We start from the raw sequence: 18,573 nt of genomic DNA on the forward strand, positions 1-18,573 counted from the left end.
CAGGAAAGTGGTCTACGTGAGGAACCTATGGAAGAGGTAACTCCCACTTCACAGGTCGACCAGCTTCCAGAGGCAGGCTCCGCTCACCCCTTGACTAATGGGAAATCGTTGAAGCACTCTAGACGGAGTGGGAGTTCGACCAGTGGATACCCCTTTGGAAGTGGCCATGGCAGCCGCCATTCACTAGCCCTCAGCAATTCACAGACCGCTGTCCTACAAGAGAGGATGAAACTATTAGCTTTGGAGGAAATTGAGCGTCAGATTGAGGAGGAACAACAGGCTGACGAACGATGTCACCAATTGGATGTGCAGGCCCGTAGAGCTCTACAGGAAAGGGAATTCATTGCCAAGGACCTGGCACAGCAGCGACGGCACCGTCAAGCCAGAAGGGAATTAGAGGAGGCACGGATGGTCTCATCCTTCCTGGAGAGGAACGAACAGGGAGTTGACCTGACCACCCCTCCACATGGACCTGAACTGTCTGCCTTTCTTTCCCAATCTGCCCCTCTGGTACAGCATGGCACACAGTCCTCGGAGGCTCCGGGGTCAACAGCCAACACGGAGCACGGGGGACGGGCCCCTCCGCCAACGCCCTCTATGCCAGTGACACAAGTTAGCATTCCTCCATCTGGACAAAGCATCACTCCTTCGCCTTTCCGCCAATTACCAACCAAGGCAAATCGTTCCTTTCATCCGGGGCCAGGCCAGTCCTCAAACAACAGGTCGGAGGGCTCTCGCCCAATTCCGGCTGCCACAAATGGTGGGTCTGGGACAGTAGGTGACCGGCCCAATGAGGCCACAGTGGGCTCATCAGAAGTCCCGGGTTTATCCTTCACGCAACCAGAAGAGGGAGCCAACATTATGAAACTTCTAGTAGCCTCAGCCTATGGAATTCCCAGACCCAAACTGCCATACTTTGAAAATGGAAAGGAGAGTGAATTTGTCCTTTTGGAAATGGCATTGGAGAGTCTACTGGGTATTCACAGTCATCTGTCAGAACGCTACAAATACCAAGTACTAATGGATCATTTGCGGTTTCCAAGTGCATACAGGCTGGCCCAATCCTTTATGCATTCCGCAACACCATACACGACAGCTCTCCAGGCCCTGAAGGCAAGATATGGTGAGCCACGTCAGCTAGTCCAGAATGAACTAAACAACATCCTGAACACGTCTCCAATTAAAATGGGAGACCATGCTGCCTTCCAAGAATTCTCCCTGGCTGTCCAATCCCTGACCTCTATGCTCCAATCCGTTGAAGGAGAAGACGGGAACGAGCTAAAATGTGGCTCCCACGTGGACAGGCTTCTTAGCAAACTTCCAGTGTACCTCAGAGACAGTTTCATTGAACATTGTTTGAATAAGGGCATCCTGAAAGAGGGCTCGAGAAGCACCTATGCTCTCAGAGACCTGGCCACATGGTTGGAGGTGAAGGCAAAGGCGAAGAGCATCGCTCACCAGGCCACAATCTCCGCCATAGCCACAGGGGGAAGGAAGGAGTTTGAACGCCAGCAGGGACAGAAAAGACCAAATCCCACTACCATGTACTTAAATAGTGAGGCCGGGGAGGAACCCGGGAAGAAGACCCCTCAAGAGCAAGAACATCAAATTCCAGCCTTACTGCCCATATTGCAATAGTAAGGGGCACTTCCTTGGCTCATGCCCCAGAGTAAAAAAGCTCACTCAAACTCAATTGAAGGCCTGGATCACTTCAGGCGAGCGATGCTACAAGTGTGCCCGTAGCCATAAGGTGGAGACCTGCACATTGAGGAAACCCTGCAACCGCTGTGAAGAAATCCATCTCACCGTGTTGCATGATCTATTTCCCCAAGCAAAGAAGGAGCAGAGTATGCTCATGGTAGGAGCTGCAAAGGAGCTGTATCTCGACCAGCAGAACCGGTCTCCAAGGGTCATGTTGAAGGTGGTCAAGGTCACTCTGCAAAGTGAAGGGAGAAGCATTGATACATTCGCCGTTCTAGATGATGGGTCAGAAAGAACAATCATTCTCACAGCGGCCACCCGTCAGCTTAACCTGGAAGGGACCCCGAGACCCTTAATCTCAGAACGGTGCGACATGATGTTATCCAAATGAAAGGCTCTGCTGTAACCTTTAGCATTTCACCTTCAGGAAACAGGGACGTGGCCTATAACATCACCAATGCCTTCACGGCAGATGGCTTGAATCTCGCAGAGCACTCCTGCCCGGTAAGTGTTCTACAGAAACAATATCCTCATCTACGAGGATTGCCTCTTCCTAACCTGGCCAGAGTAGCACCACTTATCCTGATTGGGTCAGACCACCCACATCTCGTCACCCCGACTGAGCCTATACGAGCTGGACCAGAAGGAGGACCCATTGCTGTCCATACATCCTTGGGTTGGGCTGTGCAAGGTCCATCCCATCTACTTCTCTCCACCCAAGCTGTACAGTCACAGCAAGTCCTCTTCACCAGAAGCAATCCAGATGCAGCCACTGACCTCCTTCGGAATGTTGAGATGCTATGGAAGATGGACACCTTCTCCAACCGGAAGCTACAGGAGGTCACTCGCTCGAAAAATGACTCCTATGCATTAGACCTCCTGGAGAAGAGCACCACCACCACTGAAATGGATGGCGTTCGCAGGTATGCAACCCCACTGCTACGGGTGCCCAACCATCCTCCTCTGGCAACCACGACACAGGCTGTACTCCCACTACTGCGTGGAACAGAGCGACGCCTGGTGAAGAATCCTGAGCTTGCAGAAGTTCATAACCGAGAGATTCATAACCTTGTGAAGGCAGGCTACGTCACTGAAGTGACAGCTCATGAAGAGGGAAACGCACTCCGTGAATCCTGGTATCTCCCTCACCATGTTATCCAGCAACATGGTGGGAAGTATAGACTTGTCTTCAACTGTTCATTCCAAGCAGCTGGTCAAAGCCTGAATGACTGTCTACTCCCCGGACCAACCTTAGGTCCTTCCTTGCTCGGTGTCCTTCTCCGGTTCCGGCAGCACTCTACAGCCATCAGTGGAGACATCAAAGCCATGTTTCATCAGATTCGTTTACTGCCTTCCGACACCACACTGCTCCGGTTCATATGGCGAGATATCGAACGAGATACAGAGCCCACAATCTATGAATGGCAGGTACTCCCATTCGGCACCACCTGCAGTCCTTGCTGTGCCATATACACTCTGCAGAGACACGCACGGGAGCATCCAGACAGTGACCCAGAAGTATTGGATTTAGTGGAAAATGCCTTCTATGTGGATAACTGCTTACAAAGCATCCCATCCACGGCTGAAGCGAAATCACTCCTTGATAAAGTGCGGAATCTCCTGTCCAAAGGGGGATTTGAGGTCCGACAGTGGGCTAGTAACAGAGCAGAGGTTATCCAGCACCTCCCGCCACAAGCTAGGTCCAGTAGCAGTGAACTATGGCTAACGCAGTCTGGTGCTAACCCAGAAGAGCCCACTCTAGGACTGAGGTGGAGCTGCCTACCGGATACCCTGGGGTATAAGCACCGCTCATCCCCGAGTACCGAAACCCCCACTCTGCGCACCATCTATCGGACCCTGGCCAGTCAATACGATCCCCTTGGGTATATCCTGCCATACAGAACACGGGCCAAAGTCTTAGTCCAGGACCTGTGGCAGACCAAGAGGGACTGGGATGAACCAATCCACCCAGCTGACCTAGTGGAACGATGGATCTGTTGGGAAACTGAGTTAACGGAGCTCTCTGATGTCCAATTGCCAAGATGTTATGTACCATCCTGTGTTGACCAACTGGGATCATGCCTGGAACTGCATGTGTTCTGTGACGCTTCGGAGCGAGCTTATGGGGCGGTTTCCTATCTTAGAGTGGAGGATAAGGCAGGCCACACCCATGTCTCCTTTGTCATGGCCAGGTCCAGGGTCGCACCCAAGAAGCAGTTGTCAATGCCTAGGCTGGAACTCAGTGCTGCCCTTTCAGGAGCCCAGTTGGCCTCTACCTTGCGAGCCGAGCTCACCTTGCCAATCCAAAGGATCATCTACTGGAGTGATTCGACCACTGTATTGACATGGCTCAAGTCGGAGTCCTGCAGGTATAAGGTGTTTGTCGGGACTCGCATTGCGGAAATCCAAGACCTAACAGAAGTCCAGGACTGGAGGTATGTTGATAGCATAAACAATCCTGCTGATGACATTACTAGAGGTAAAACCCTTAAGGAATTGGCTAAACCCCATCGCTGGAGCTTGGGACCACCATTCTTGTCCCAACCAGAGAACGAGTGGCCGACAGCCCCCAGGCGTGCGGCCCCTCCGCGACCGACTGAAGCTCATGAGTTAAGGAAGTCTGCCCAATGCTACAGCATTTCTACGGAACCAACAACGGCTCTCCCTGACCTAACACAATCCCAAACACTGCCGGATCTGATCACAGCCACAAACCAGACCTCAGATGGGGTGGCTTCTATACCTACCTCCCTCGCAGCAGAGACACTACTCCTCCAGCAAGCACAAGCAGTTAGCTTCCCTGAGGAGTTAAAAGCTCTGAAAGCCGGTAGGGAAATGGCTAAGGGCAGCCGTCTTCTCTCTCTTGCCCCAGAATATGATCCAATCCTTGGAGTGATCAGAGTCGGAGGGAGGCTGCGCCAAGCGGAGGTTTTGGACCCAGATGCTATCCACCCAATTATCCTCGACTCCAGACACCCTCTTACCAGGCTCCTCATCAAGAGTTATGATGAGCGGCTTCTCCACCCAGGGCCAGAGAGGGTCTATGGGGAGATGAGGCGGAAGTACTGGATAATTGGAGGACGAGGAGCCATTCGTAAGCACCAATACGCCTGCGTAGAATGTCAGAGATGGCGGGCCAGAGCTACGGTGCCCAAAATAGCAGATTTACCCCCTGCTCGCTTGCGCCTCCTTAAACCACCCTTCTGGTCAACAGGAGTAGATTGCTTCGGCCCCTTGATGATCAAGTTAGGTCGTCGTGTGGAAAAGCGCTGGGGCATTCTATTCAAGTGTATGACAACCAGATGTGTCCACCTGGACCTACTGGAGAGTTTGGATACGGAAGCCTTCCTCATGGCCCTACGGCGGTTTATCTCCCGACGGGGGAAACCCTACGAGATCCTGGCTGACAGAGGTACGAACTTCAAGGCAGGAGAAGCCAGGTTGGAGGAAGCCTTCCAAGCCATGGAACCCAGCCTCCAGGATCAGCTGATGGACCAACAAATCTCATTCAAATTTAACCCTCCAGGCGCTCCTCATTTTGGAGGAACATGGGAGCGAGAGATCAAATCTGTAAAGACGGCCTTACGAGTCGTACTAGGGGACCAAACTGTCACTGAAACGGTCTTGAGGACCGTCCTGATAGAGGTGGAAGGGATTCTGAACTCCAAACCCTTGGGATATCTCTCTGCAGACATCGCTGACCCCGATCCGGTTACACCGAATATGCTCTTGATGGGATGCCGAGATGCGTCACTTCCTCAAGCCATGTATGCTGATACCAACCTCGTAGGCAGACGCCGGTGGCGACACAGCCAAATCTTAGCTGACCATTTTTGGGCCCGATTCATTCGGGATTACCTACCAAGTCTACAGCACAGAGGGAAATGGCGGAGAGAAATGGCCAGCCTGGAAACTGGCCAAGTAGTAATGATGGTGGACCCTCAGCTGCCTCGAGCCTCCTGGCCGGTGGGCCGTATAACTAAGACCATGCCTGGGACCGATGGTCGTGTTAGATCAGTGGAAATCCAGGTGAAGAACCAGACATATATCCGGCCAGTTGCCCGACTGATTCCTCTCCCTGAGATGACAGAGGATGGGGAGCAATGAGCCTTTTTGAGGAATGTGGAAATTAACAAATTTCCGGGGTGGCTGTAGAAAAGGCCCATGGAGTTGGTGGAATACTCCTTTAATTAATTGCCATTTACTCAGCTGGGCCAGGGGCGCTTTAATTAGGTCAGGTGGAAATGTCCTACAGATCTCAACTCTATAAAAGGAGGAAATTGCCATCGCCTGATCTCGCTGCTTTCTCTTCCCTAAATCCATCTGATCCAGAAGTTCTGTGCGTCCATGAATCCACCGACTCTTACCTTTCATCTGAATGATCTGTGGTGATCGGGAGAGTGGGCCATTCGGTTATTGTTTATAGTTATCACCGCGGAGCGCGGCTTGGAGCGCACGCTTCAAACATATTGTGTAATGTGAATTGTTAATGACTGCTATGATTTGATCTTTGATTATGAATTTGATTGTATACATGTTATTTGTTTCCTTTGTGATGCAGCACAGACTACCAGTAAATATACCACTTTATGGTTAAAGGAATTCCTGCCTCAGTCTCATACATTCCTCTGTCACCTGACACGTGACCACCTGTTCACCTTCACTGTCAGTCATCCTACCTGTCCAGCAACCCACACAGATTCCATTAATCTTTCAGTAACTGTACGTAGTTAACTGTACGTAGTTAACTGTACGTAGTTAACTGTACGTAGTTAACTGTACGTAGTTAACTGTACGTAGTTAACTGTACGTAGTTAACTGTACGTAGTTAACTGTACGTAGTTACACACCGACACACACTTACCATTAAAATTTTAGTCATCTAACTACACATCACAGTAAGTACATTCTCCTCAATAAATAATTAAATCATCAGTCAAAATAAATATTTTCTTAGAATAAATCTGTTTATTTGCCACTATGATAATTTCACATGTTTGATCATTTGCATATCATCATCAAAAACAACAAGGCACTGAGGCTGCTGGGATGACATTTCCACTAGGCACAGACCTTAACAGTCCCTAACCTTAACCATTAGTGGGGGAATGCTAAACTGAACCAAGACCAGCATCTAAGGGGAGTGTCAGGGTCAGGGGTCAAGCGTTAGTAGCCCTTCGTCCTCAGGTATTGCTTCATGTCGGAGGCCTTTATGTTGATCTTTCCTCCAGGAATGTCCTTCATCCCTTTAACAATGATCAGACCTGAGAGAGGGATAGAAAGAGAGAGAGAGAGAGGGATAGAAAGAGAGAGAGAGAGAGGGATAGAAAGAGAGAGAGAGAGAGGGATAGAAAGAGAGAGGGGGATAGAAAGAGAGAGGGGATAGAAAGAGAGAGGGGGATAGAAAGAAAGAGAGGGGGATAGAAAGAAAGAGAGAGGGGGATAGAAAGAAAGAGAGAGGGGGATAGAAAGAAAGAGAGAGGGGGATAGAAAGAAAGAGAGAGGGGGATAGAAAGAAAGAGAGAGGGGGATAGAAAGAAAGAGAGAGGGGGATAGAAAGAAAGAGAGAGGGGGATAGAAAGAAAGAGAGAGGGGGATAGAAAGAAAGAGAGAGGGGGATAGAAAGAAAGAGAGAGGGGGATAGAAAGAAAGAGAGAGGGGGATAGAAAGAAAGAGAGAGGGGGATAGAAAGAAAGAGAGAGGGGGGGATGGATAGAAAGAAAGAGAGGGGGATGGATAGAAAGAAAGAGAGAGGGGATGGATAGAAAGAGAGAGGGGGATGGATAGAAAGAAAGAGAGAGGGGGATAGAAAGAAAGAAAGAGAGGGGGATAGAAAGAAAGAGAGAGGGGGATAGAAAGAAAGAAAGAGAGAGGGGATAGAAAGAAAGAAAGAGAGAGGGGGATAGAAAGAAAGAAAGAGAGAGGGGGATAGAAAGAAAGAGAGAGGGGATAGAAAGAAAGAGAGAGGGGGGGGATAGGGGGATAGAAAGAAAGAGAGGGGGATAGAAAGAGAGAGAGGGGGATAGAAAAGAGAGAGGGGGATAGAAAGAGAGAGAGGGGGGATAGAAAGAGAGAGAGGGGGATAGAAAAAGAGAGAGGGGGATAGAAAGAGAGAGAGGGGGATAGAAAGAGAGAGGGGGATAGAAAGAGAGAGAGGGGATAGAAAGAGAGAGAGGGGGATAGAAAGAGAGAGAGGGGGATAGAAAGAGAGAGAGGGGGATAGAGGGGGATAGAAAGAGAGAGAGGGGGATAGAAAGAGAGAGAGGGATAGAAAGAGAGAGAGGGATAGAAAGAGAGAGGGATAGAAAGAGAGAGAGGGATAGAAAGAGAGAGAGGGATAAAGAGAGAGGGATAGAAAGAGAGAGAGGGATAGAAAGAGAGAGAGGGATAGAAAAGAGAGAGGGATAGAAAGAGAGAGAGGGATAGAAAGAGAGAGAGGGATAGAAAGAGAGAGAGGGATAGAAAGAGAGAGAGGGATAGAAAGAGAGAGAGGGATAGAAAGAGAGAGAGGGATAGAAAGAGAGAGAGGGATAGAAAGAGAGAGAGGGATAGAAAGAGAGAGAGGGATAGAAGGGATAGAGAGAGAGGGATAGAGGGATAGAAAGAGAGAGAGGGATAGAAAGAGAGAGAGGGATAGAAAAGAGAGAGAGGGATAGAAAGAGAGAGAGGGATAGAAAAGAGAGAGGGATAGAAAGAGAGAGGGATAGAAAGAGAGAGAGGGATAGAAAGAGAGAGAGGGACAAGGGATAGAAAGAGAGAGAGGGATAGAAAGAGAGAGAGGGATAGAAAGAGAGAGAGGGATAGAAAGAGAGAGAGGGATAGAAAGAGAGAGAGGGATAGAAAGAGAGAGAGGGATAGAAAGAGAGAGAGGGATAGAAAGAGAGAGAGGGATAGAAAGAGAGAGGGATAGAAAGAGAGAGAGGGATAGAAAGAGAGAGACACTCCTTTAGAACATATTACCTTTTTCAATATGAACAAATATTATGTCCCGGGTGGTGTACCTAATAAACTGTCCCGGGTGGTGTACCTAATAAACTGTCCCGGGTGGTGTACCTAATAAACTGTCCCGGGTGGTGTACCTAATAAACTGTCCCGGGTGGTGTACCTAATAAACTGTCCCGGGTGGTGTACCTAATAAACTGTATAATCCAATACAGGACAACATCGGATGATGTACAGAAGGCGTGTGTGTGTGTGTGTGTGTGTGTGTGTGTGTGTGTGTGTGTGTGTGTGTGTGTGTGTGTGTGTGTGTGTGTGTGTGTGTGTGTGTGTGTGTGTGTGTGTGTGTGGTTCGTACTCTTTAGAGTCTTTGCGATGGTGATGCTGTAGGATTGGGGATCAGTAGCAGTGGGCCTCATCTTAACATCTATAGTGTTGTCCTCGTCAGAGTGGAGATTATCTCTCAGGACAGTACACTTGTTCCCACCGAGATGAAGACCGCTGGCGAAGAGAGGAGAACGATCCAATGACATCATGGCCTTGATCTCTGCAACCTGGGGGAGGGAATCAATACTTTGTCATAAAAACACACAGACCCATCAGAGTTCTCATCAAATAATGTAGGAGCTGCTGCACAACCTGGAGGACTGGCTGCATACATTTCAATGGTCTACAGACATTCAGTATGCACATTACACATGGTAGAAAAGTTGGAAAGAGGGTGACAGAGGGACATTTTTGTTTGTGCTTTCGCACTACACAGCTGAGTTCACTAATCAACTCATCATCAAGCTATGCATAAGCTCACTCATTTCACTAACAGTCACATTCAATGCACATTGCCACTGCTACTCCTGTCTCTGTTGCAGTCAACACCCTGCAGTGTCACCTAGTGGTAGTAGAGTTATTCTACAGCTGGTGATCCACCCTACCCTGTCCCTGGAGATCTACCCTGTCCCTGGAGATCTACCCTGTCCCTGGAGATCTACCCTGTCCCTGGAGATCTACCCTGTCCCTGGAGATCTACCCTGTCCCTGGAGATCTACCCTGTCCCTGGAGATCTACCCTGTCCCTGGAGATCTACCCTGTCCCTGGAGATCTACCCTGTCCCTGGAGATCTACCCTGTCCCTGGAGATCTACCCTGTCCCTGGAGATCTCCCCCTACCCTGTCCCTGGAGATCTACCCTGTCCCTAACAAATCTACCCTGTCCCTGGAGATCTACCCTGTCCCTGGAGATCTACCCTGTCCCTGGAGATCTACCCTGTCCCTGGAGATCTACCCTGTCCCTGGAGATCTACCCTGTCCCTGGAGATCTACCCTGTCCCTGAGATCTACCCTGTCCCTGATGAGATCTACCCTGTCCCTGGAGATCTACCCTGTCCCTGGAGATCTACCCTGTCCCTGGAGATCTACCCTGTCCCTGGAGATCTACCCTGTCCCTGGAGATCTACCCTTCTGTACTGTAGGGTTAGTCCAACCATAACCTAACAAATCTGATTCAGCTAGACAAGGGTTGTTTCCCTGTTTAATGTTTCTGACACATTCGAGATCTTACGCCTGGATAGGTATTTTATCTATCAGCTAAACACATAATGTTACAGCAATCTGGTGTCTGACTGTCGATGACATGGCACAACCATTGGCTGATGAATGCAAAGTCCGAGTAGGGGAACACAACCAAGGTCAGGGTCAGCTAATAAAGGTCAGCTAATAAAGGTCAGGGTCAGCTAATAAAGGTCAGGGTCAGCTAATAAAGGTCAGGGTCAGCTAATAAAGGTCAGCTAATAAAGGTCAGGGTCAGCTAATAAAGGTCAGGGTCAGCTAATAAAGGTCAGCTAATAAAGGTCAGGGTCAGCTAATAAAGGTCAGGGTCAGCTAATAAAGGTCAGGGTCAGCTAATAAAGGTCAGGGTCAGCTAATAAAGGTCAGGGTCAGCTAATAAAGGTCAGCTAATAAAGGTCAGCTAATAAAGGTCAGGGTCAGCTAATAAAGGTCAGGGTCAGCTAATAAAGGTCAGCTAATAAAGGTAAAGGTCAGCTAATAAAGGTCAGCTAATAAAGGTCAGCTAATAAAGGTCAGGGTCAGCTAATAAAGGTCAGGGTCAGCTAATAAAGGTCAGCTAATAAAGGTCAGCTAATAAAGGTCAGCTAATAAAGGTCAGGGTCAGCTAATAAAGGTCAGCTAATAAAGGTCAGGGTCAGCTAATAAAGGTCAGGGTCAGCTAATAAAGGTCAGCTAATAAAGGTCAGGGTCAGCTAATAAAGGTCAGGGTCAGCTAATAAAGGTCAGCTAATAAAGGTCAGCTAATAAAGGTCAGGGTCAGCTAATAAAGGTCAGCTAATAAAGGTCAGGGTCAGCTAATAAAGGTCAGGGTCAGCTAATAAAGGTCAGCTAATAAAGGTCAGGGTCAGCTAATAAAGGTCAGGTCAGCTAATAAAGGTCAGCTAATAAAGGTCAGCTAATAAAGGTCAGGGTCAGCTAATAAAGGTCAGCTAATAAAGGTCAGGGTCAGCTAATAAAGGTCAGGGTCAGCTAATAAAGGTCAGCTAATAAAGGTCAGGGTCAGCTAATAAAGGTCAGGGTCAGCTAATAAAGGTCAGCTAATAAAGGTCAGCTAATAAAGGTCAGCTAATAAAGGTCAGCTAATAAAGGTCAGGGTCAGCTAATAAAGGTCAGCTAATAAAGGTCAGGGTCAGCTAATAAAGGTCAGGGTCAGCTAATAAAGGTCAGCTAATAAAGGTCAGCTAATAAAGGTCAGCTAATAAAGGTCAGCTAATAAAGGTCAGCTAATAAAGGTCAGCTAATAAAGGTCAGGGTCAGCTAATAAAGGTCAGGGTCAGCTAATAAAGGTCAGCTAATAAAGGTCAGCTAATAAAGGTCAGCTAATAAAGGTCAGCTAATAAAGGTCAGCTAATAAAGGTCAGCTAATAAAGGTCAGGGTCAGCTAATAAAGGTCAAGGTCAGCTAATAAAGGTCAGCTAATAAAGGTCAGCTAATAAAGGTCAGGGTCAGCTAATAAAGGTCAAGGTCAGCTAATAAAGGTCAGCTAATAAAGGTAAGGGTCAGCTAATAAAGGTCAGGGTCAGCTAATAAAGGTCAGCTAATAAAGGTCAGCTAATAAAGGTCAGGGTCAGCTAATAAAGGTCAGCTAATAAAGGTCAGGGTCAGCTAATAAAGGTCAGGGTCAGCTAATAAAGGTCAGGGTCAGCTAATAAAGGTCAGGGTCAGCTAATAAAGGTCAGCTAATAAAGGTCAGCTAATAAAGGTCAGCTAATAAAGGTCAGGGTCAGCTAATAAAGGTCAGGGTCAGCTAATAAAGGTCAGCTAATAAAGGTCAGCTAATAAAGGTCAGCTAATAAAGGTCAGCTAATAAAGGTCAGGGTCAGCTAATAAAGGTCAGGGTCAGCTAATAAAGGTCAGGGTCAGCTAATAAAGGTCAGGGTCAGCTAATAAAGGTCAGCTAATAAAGGTCAGCTAATAAAGGTCAGCTAATAAAGGTCAGGGTCAGCTAATAAAGGTCAGGGTCAGCTAATAAAGGTCAGGGTCAGCTAATAAAGGTCAGGGTCAGCTAATAAAGGTCAGGGTCAGCTAATAAAGGTCAGGGTCAGCTAATAAAGGTCAGGGTCAGCTAATAAAGGTCAGCTAATAAAGGTCAGCTAATAAAGGTCAGGGTCAGCTAATAAAGGTCAGGGTCAGCTAATAAAGGTCAGGGTCAGCTAATAAAGGTCAGGGCCAGCTAATAAAGGTCAGCTAATAAAGGTCAGCTAATAAAGGTCAGGGCCAGCTAATAAAGGTCAGGGCCAGCTAATAAAGGTCAGGGCCAGCTAATAAAGGTCAGGGCCAGCTAATAAAGGTCAGCTAATAAAGGTCAGCTAATAAAGGTCAGCTAATAAAGGTCAGGGTCAGCTAATAAAGGTCAGGGTCAGCTAATAAAGGTCAGGGTCAGCTAATAAAGGTCAGGGCCAGCTAATAAAGGTCAGCTAATAAAGGTCAGGGTCAGCTAATAAAGGTCAGGGTCAGCTAATAAGTACAATCAGATGTACTAAATTCTCCAGGAACAGGGTTGGGCAGCCCTGAGCTAGACGCACTACAAAGTTAACTCAACTCACTGGTGTGCAAACAGCCTCAACGGACCCCCCGTCACCTACAGCCTCAACGGACCCCCGTCACCTACAGCCTCAACGGACCCCCGTCACCTACAGCCTCAACGGACCCCCGTCACCTACAGCCTCAACGGACCCCGTCACCTACAGCCTCAACGGACCCTCAACAGGACCCAGTCACCTACAGCCTCAACGGACCCCGTCACCTACAGCCTCAACGGACCCCGTCACCTACAGCCTCAACGGACCCCGTCACCTACAGCCTCAACGGACCCCGTCACCTACAGCCTCAACGGACCCCGTCACCTACAGCCTCAACGGACCCCGTCACCTACAGCCTCAACGGACCCCGTCACCTACAGCCTCAACGGACCCCGTCACCTACAGCCTCAACGGACCCCGTCACCTACAGCCTCAACGGACCCCGTCACCTACAGCCTCAACGGACCCCGTCACCTACAGCCTCAACGGACCCCGTCACCTACAGCCTCAACGGACCCCGTCACCTACAGCCTCAACGGACCCCGTCACCTACAGCCTCAACGGACCCCGTCACCTACAGCCTCAACGGACCCCGTCACCTACAGCCTCAACGGACCCCGTCACCTACAGCCTCAACGGACCCCGTCACCTACAGCCTCAACGGACCCCGTCACCTACAGCCTCAACGGACCCCGTCACCTACAGCCTCAACGGACCCCGTCACCTACAGCCTCACGGACCCCGTCACCTACAGCCTCACGGACCCCGTCACCTACAGCCTCACGGACCCCGTCACCTACAGCCTCACGGACCCCGTCACCTACAGCCTCACGGACCCCGTCACCTACAGGTCAAAATGACTAAATAGGAAATATGGTGTCATTCGACACCCTAAAGTACATTAACTAGCCGTATTTACATAATCTATGTAACGAGAAAAATATCTCGTGGATGACTGCAGTATTTCTTATGATACAGTATATATGAACATTTTTTAATTATACACACCCTCAGAGATGGGAGACAGGAAAATATAAAGTACATGCTCAAATTATACACACTCAGAGATGGGAGACAGGAAAATATAAAGTACATGCTCAAATTATACACACTCAGAGATGGGAGACAGGAAAATATAAAGTACATGCTCAAATTATACACACCCTCAGAGAGGGGAGACAGGAAAATATAAAGTACATGCTCAAACAAGTTCCTGATAATTTTTTTTAGAAGGATTCAAACTTTTCACTCCCATCAATCTCTTCTTCTTCTCCCTCTACCCCCCTCACCTTTCTCTCTAACTCTCCCTCTCTCCCCTCCCCCCAAAATGTCCCAGATTTCCAGCTAAGGAATTCCAACACTTCCAGTCCAGTCATGCCCCATCCTCAACCTCCAGCTTAGACCCGATACACAAACACACACAAACTAAATATGTGTAAAGGTTTTGCTATAGCTAAGTAAGCCTTGTCCCAGCCAGAACTGCCCATAAGGCAGCAGTCTATCTCCTGTTTCTGTAGAGACAGCTTGATGTACAGGACACCCCCTGGACAGGACACTAGTCCATCTCCGGTTTCTGTAGAGAGACAGTACAGGACATGGTCCTGTCTAGCTCCAGTTTCTTGAGACAGCTTGAGAGCACCCCCTGGCGCTAGTCTATCTCCTGTTACAGTGAGAAGTGGGTTCAACCCCCTGGACAGGACCACCCATGATGTACAGAATGTAGGACACACATGACTGTAAGACAGCTTGATGATAAGGACAGCCCCTGACTAAATGGCATCTCCTGTTTCTTATATTATGTACAGGACACCCCCTGGACAGGACACTAGTCTATCTCCTGTTTCTGTAGAGAGACAGCTTGATGTACAGGACACCCCCTGGACAGGACACTAGTCTATCTCCTGTTTCTGTAGTGAGACAGCTTGATGTACAGGGCACCCCCTGGACAGGACACTAGTCTAACAGCTTGATGTACAGGACACCCCCTGGACAGGACACTAGTCTATCTCCTGTTTCTGTAGAGAGACAGCTTGATGTACAGGACACCCCAGGACACCCCCTGGACAGGACACTAGTCTATCTCCTGTTTCTGTAGAGAGACAGCTTGATGTACAGGACACCCCCTGGACAGGACACTAGTCTATCTCCTGTTTCTGTAGAGAGACAGCTTGATGTACAGGACACCCCCTGGACAGGACACTAGTCTATCTCCTGTTTCTGTAGAGAGACAGCTTGATGTACAGGACACCCCCTGGACAGGACACTAGTCTATCTCCTGTTTCTGTAGAGAGACAGCTTGATGTACAGGACACCCCCTGGACAGGACACTAGTCTAACAGTTTGATGCGATAAGGAAGGAGAAGTATAAAACATTCATGTGAAGCAGTTGGTTATCCTCCTTTAAACTAGTACTACTAGTTGGACGGGTGTAGCCATCAATTGTCCCATTAACAGCCATAAAGGGCTAACTTTAATTTCAAACTTCACATTTCTCTACTACAAGCTACTTATCATAATGAACGATATCAGCAAAATGCCTGCGAAACGTGTTTGGTATTGTCAGTGTGGATAATTGAACTGGGGATGAAACCCCCAACCTACCAGTCTTTAACCACAATGCCCCTGAGTTAGCTATAGTCCATCTATCTCCAGTGGTACTGCACTTCACCACTAAGAGACAGTATTTCACCACTATGTTACTACCAACAGCCTAGAGATCACTTCAGCACTGAGAGGAAGTGGTCACAAACACACACGCGTGCAAGCATGTACACTCACAGACACACGCACACGCAACAGAGAGATTGAGAGAAGAGGTGGAAAGAGAGCGAGAGAGAAAGAAAGAAAAACAAAATGGAGAGAGAGAAAGACTATGCAAGTCCTGACAGGGGAAAGAGAGGAGAACTCTGCACAAGTACTGACTTGTCCTCAAAACACACGATGTTGTCTTCAGAGTTCAACTGACTTCCTGAAAATGTAACCACGAGAGAGAGCGAGAGAGAGGGGGAAGAGATAAGAGAGGAGGGAGAGAGAAGAAAGAGAGAGCGAGAAAGAGGGGGAAGGGGGAGAGACTTGCCTGTTTCAGAGAAACTGTCAAAGAAACTCTGGACATTGACGATGATTCTCTTCTACCAAAATGTATCCCTCTCGCCTCTTGGGTAATCTGCATGCCTACTGTTTGCTCAATCATTTGTGTGCGTGCGTGTGCGTGTGTGTGTGTGTGTGTGTGTGAGACAGAGTTAGAGCATTCTGGAGAAAGACTGCAGGTTTGTTTACAAACACCACACCCACCACCCTGAGCTTTCCTAACCCTGAAAATGTCTGTGACACACACACACACACACACATCTTCATGCTCCTCATGTGACTGGCTGTAGGTGTGTGTGGCAGACGTTCTCGATGGGGGAAGTGGCTCAGAAGAGGCTCTCTTCACTTCCTATATGTTGCGGTGTGTGTGGCTCAAGTTGCTGTGTGCAACATGACCAAATAAGGAGCTGACTGAATCTAACTGAAAACACGGAACTAGCACAGACACCATTCTGCAGTATGAATAGTTAAGTAATGCCACAGTCTCATTTGAACACTTTTTCCAGAAGTCAGGAGAGTCCTCACAATACAAGGTCACAGAGAGTAATAACTTGACAAAATATTCTATACTGTTTATAAAGAACCAGAACCAACTGCTTGTTGATGTGACCGTGTCAAAATTGCCCCCTCCAATTGAATTTGAGGGCTCTATTGGCATGGGAAACACATGTTAACATTGTCAAAGCAATGCAATTCCCTCTCTCCACCCCTCCCTGTCAGTTGGCTACTCCCTGGTTGGTCAACTACAGAAAAACACACCCCTGATGTCAGAGCTGCCAGGAAACATCAAACCCCCAAACTAGTAAACCATTAAGCCAACCGTCACGTCAACAGCCGCCACAATTAGACACCTATGACTAGGTACACACACACACACACACACACACACACGTTAGCTAGCCTACTTACCGTCACATTAGCCAGTTGACCTCCAGGTGTTGAGGCCCAGACCGACTCCTTCCCCACTTCAGAACCACAGATCGCTGCCTCTTGCACAAAGGGAGGTGTTCCCGACATCAGGTTGGTTATATAGCCATCCCACGCCATGGTTCTACAGCACTGATTTGACTATAAATACCTATAGACTAGGGGGAGACGGAGACGGAGAAGAGGGGTGGGATGGACGAGAGGGAGACGGAGAAGAGGGGTGGGATGGACGAGAGGGAGACGGAGAAGAGGGGTGGGATGGACGAGAGGGAGACGGAGAAGAGGGGTGGGATGGACGAGAGGGAGACGGAGAAGAGGGGTGGGATGGACGAGAGGGAGACGGAGAAGAGGGGTGGGATGGACGAGAGGGAGACGGAGAAGAGAGGTGGGGTGGGCGAGAGGGAGACGGAGAGGTGGGGTGGGGTGGACGGAGAAGAGAGGTGGGGTGGGGAGAGGGAGCGGTGGGGTGGAGGAGAGGGAGAGGTGGGGTGGGAGGAGAGGGAGAGAGGTGGGGTGGAAGAGGGAGGTGGGGTGGAGGAGAGGGAGGGAGAGGGAGCGGTGGGGTGGAGGAGAGGGAGAGGTGGGGTGGAGGAGGGGGAGAGGTGGGGTGGAGGAGGGGAGAGGTGGGGTGGAGGAGAGGGAGAGGTGGGGTGGAGGAGAGGGAGAGGTGGGGTGGAGGAGAGGGAGAGGTGGGGTGGAGGAGAGGGAGAGGTGGGGTGGAGGAGAGGGAGAGGTGGGGTGGAGGAGAGGGAGAGGTGGGGTGGAGGAGAGGGAGAGGTGGGGTGGAGGAGAGGGAGAGGTGGGGTGGAGGAGAGGGAGAGGTGGGGTGGAGGAGAGGGAGAGGTGGGGTGGAGGAGAGGGAGAGGTGGGGTGGAGGAGAGGGAGAGGTGGGGTGGAGGAGAGGGAGAGGTGGAGTGGAGGAGAGAGGGAGAGGTGGGGTGGAGGAGAGGGAGAGGTGGGGTGGAGGAGAGGGAGAGGTGGGGTGGAGGAGAGGGAGAGGTGGGGTGGAGGAGAGGGAGAGGTGGGGTGGAGGAGAGGGAGAGGTGGGGTGGAGGAGAGGGAGAGGTGGGGTGGAGGAGAGGGAGAGGTGGGGTGGAGGAGAGGGAGAAGAGAGTTGGGGTGAAGGAGAGGGAGAAGAGAGTTGGGGTGGAGGGAGGAGAGGGAGAAGAGGAACAAACATTCTCAACATTCCTACTGCATAAAATCTTAACAGTGGGATTAAAACGTAGAATGTAACACAAATCAGCACAGAGAACAAATAGTCATAAAGACGTGTAGGCCAATGTGTAGAATAAAGTTCTTACCTGAGCGGCTCGCAGGGACCGGGGAGTGAAGCAGGAGGAAGAGCAGGCGCGCGATTATATACGGTGTCGCGCCCACTCCTCCGGACTTCCTCATTCAGGCAGAGAAAATCCGGGCTGCGTTCAGTTCACTCAACGTTTCATTCTGTTGTGTAGAGTACTGAAGGCCCCTCCCCCCCACAAAAAAAAATATTTCTTCAACAGTCTCGTAGGCTGCAGCAAAATTCGTACAGCAGCACTCTATACCAGTCCCCCCCGGGTCACCTTAATTACAACGATTTTCAACTGGTCGTTCAGAACAACTGGTCGTTCAGTACAGCACCATTACCCTTTCATTAAACGTTTCACACCGTTGTGTCCTGATGAACGGGTCAGCGGACTCTCAGAAGCACACGGGGATTTACATAGTATCATGCTGCTGCAAACAACGTCCTGGCATTCTCTTGAGGAAGTTCTGCTCTCTTGGTTTTGGCGATCTAAAAGCATTAGAAGTGTTAATATTTATGACAACACCAATTACAAACTAGTATA

General features: G+C 49.3%; 1 protein-coding gene across 1 annotated transcript; it reads right to left on the reverse strand.

The window, feature by feature from the left end:
* Positions 1-6,647: 6,647 nt before the first annotated feature.
* Positions 6,648-18,200, reverse strand: pfn1 (profilin 1). The gene is made up of 4 exons (XM_046329218.1): positions 18,046-18,200; positions 16,724-16,899; positions 8,999-9,194; positions 6,648-6,965 (listed from the first exon to the last, which is right to left on the reverse strand). Exons 2-4 carry the CDS (start codon positions 16,859-16,861, stop codon positions 6,868-6,870), a joined length of 432 nt encoding a protein of 143 aa, XP_046185174.1. The 5' UTR covers positions 16,862-16,899; positions 18,046-18,200; the 3' UTR covers positions 6,648-6,867.
* Positions 18,201-18,573: the final 373 nt, after the last annotated feature.

Source organism: Oncorhynchus gorbuscha, linkage group LG25 (genome assembly GCF_021184085.1).
Source record: "Oncorhynchus gorbuscha isolate QuinsamMale2020 ecotype Even-year linkage group LG25, OgorEven_v1.0, whole genome shotgun sequence".
NCBI lineage: Eukaryota > Metazoa > Chordata > Actinopteri > Salmoniformes > Salmonidae > Oncorhynchus > Oncorhynchus gorbuscha.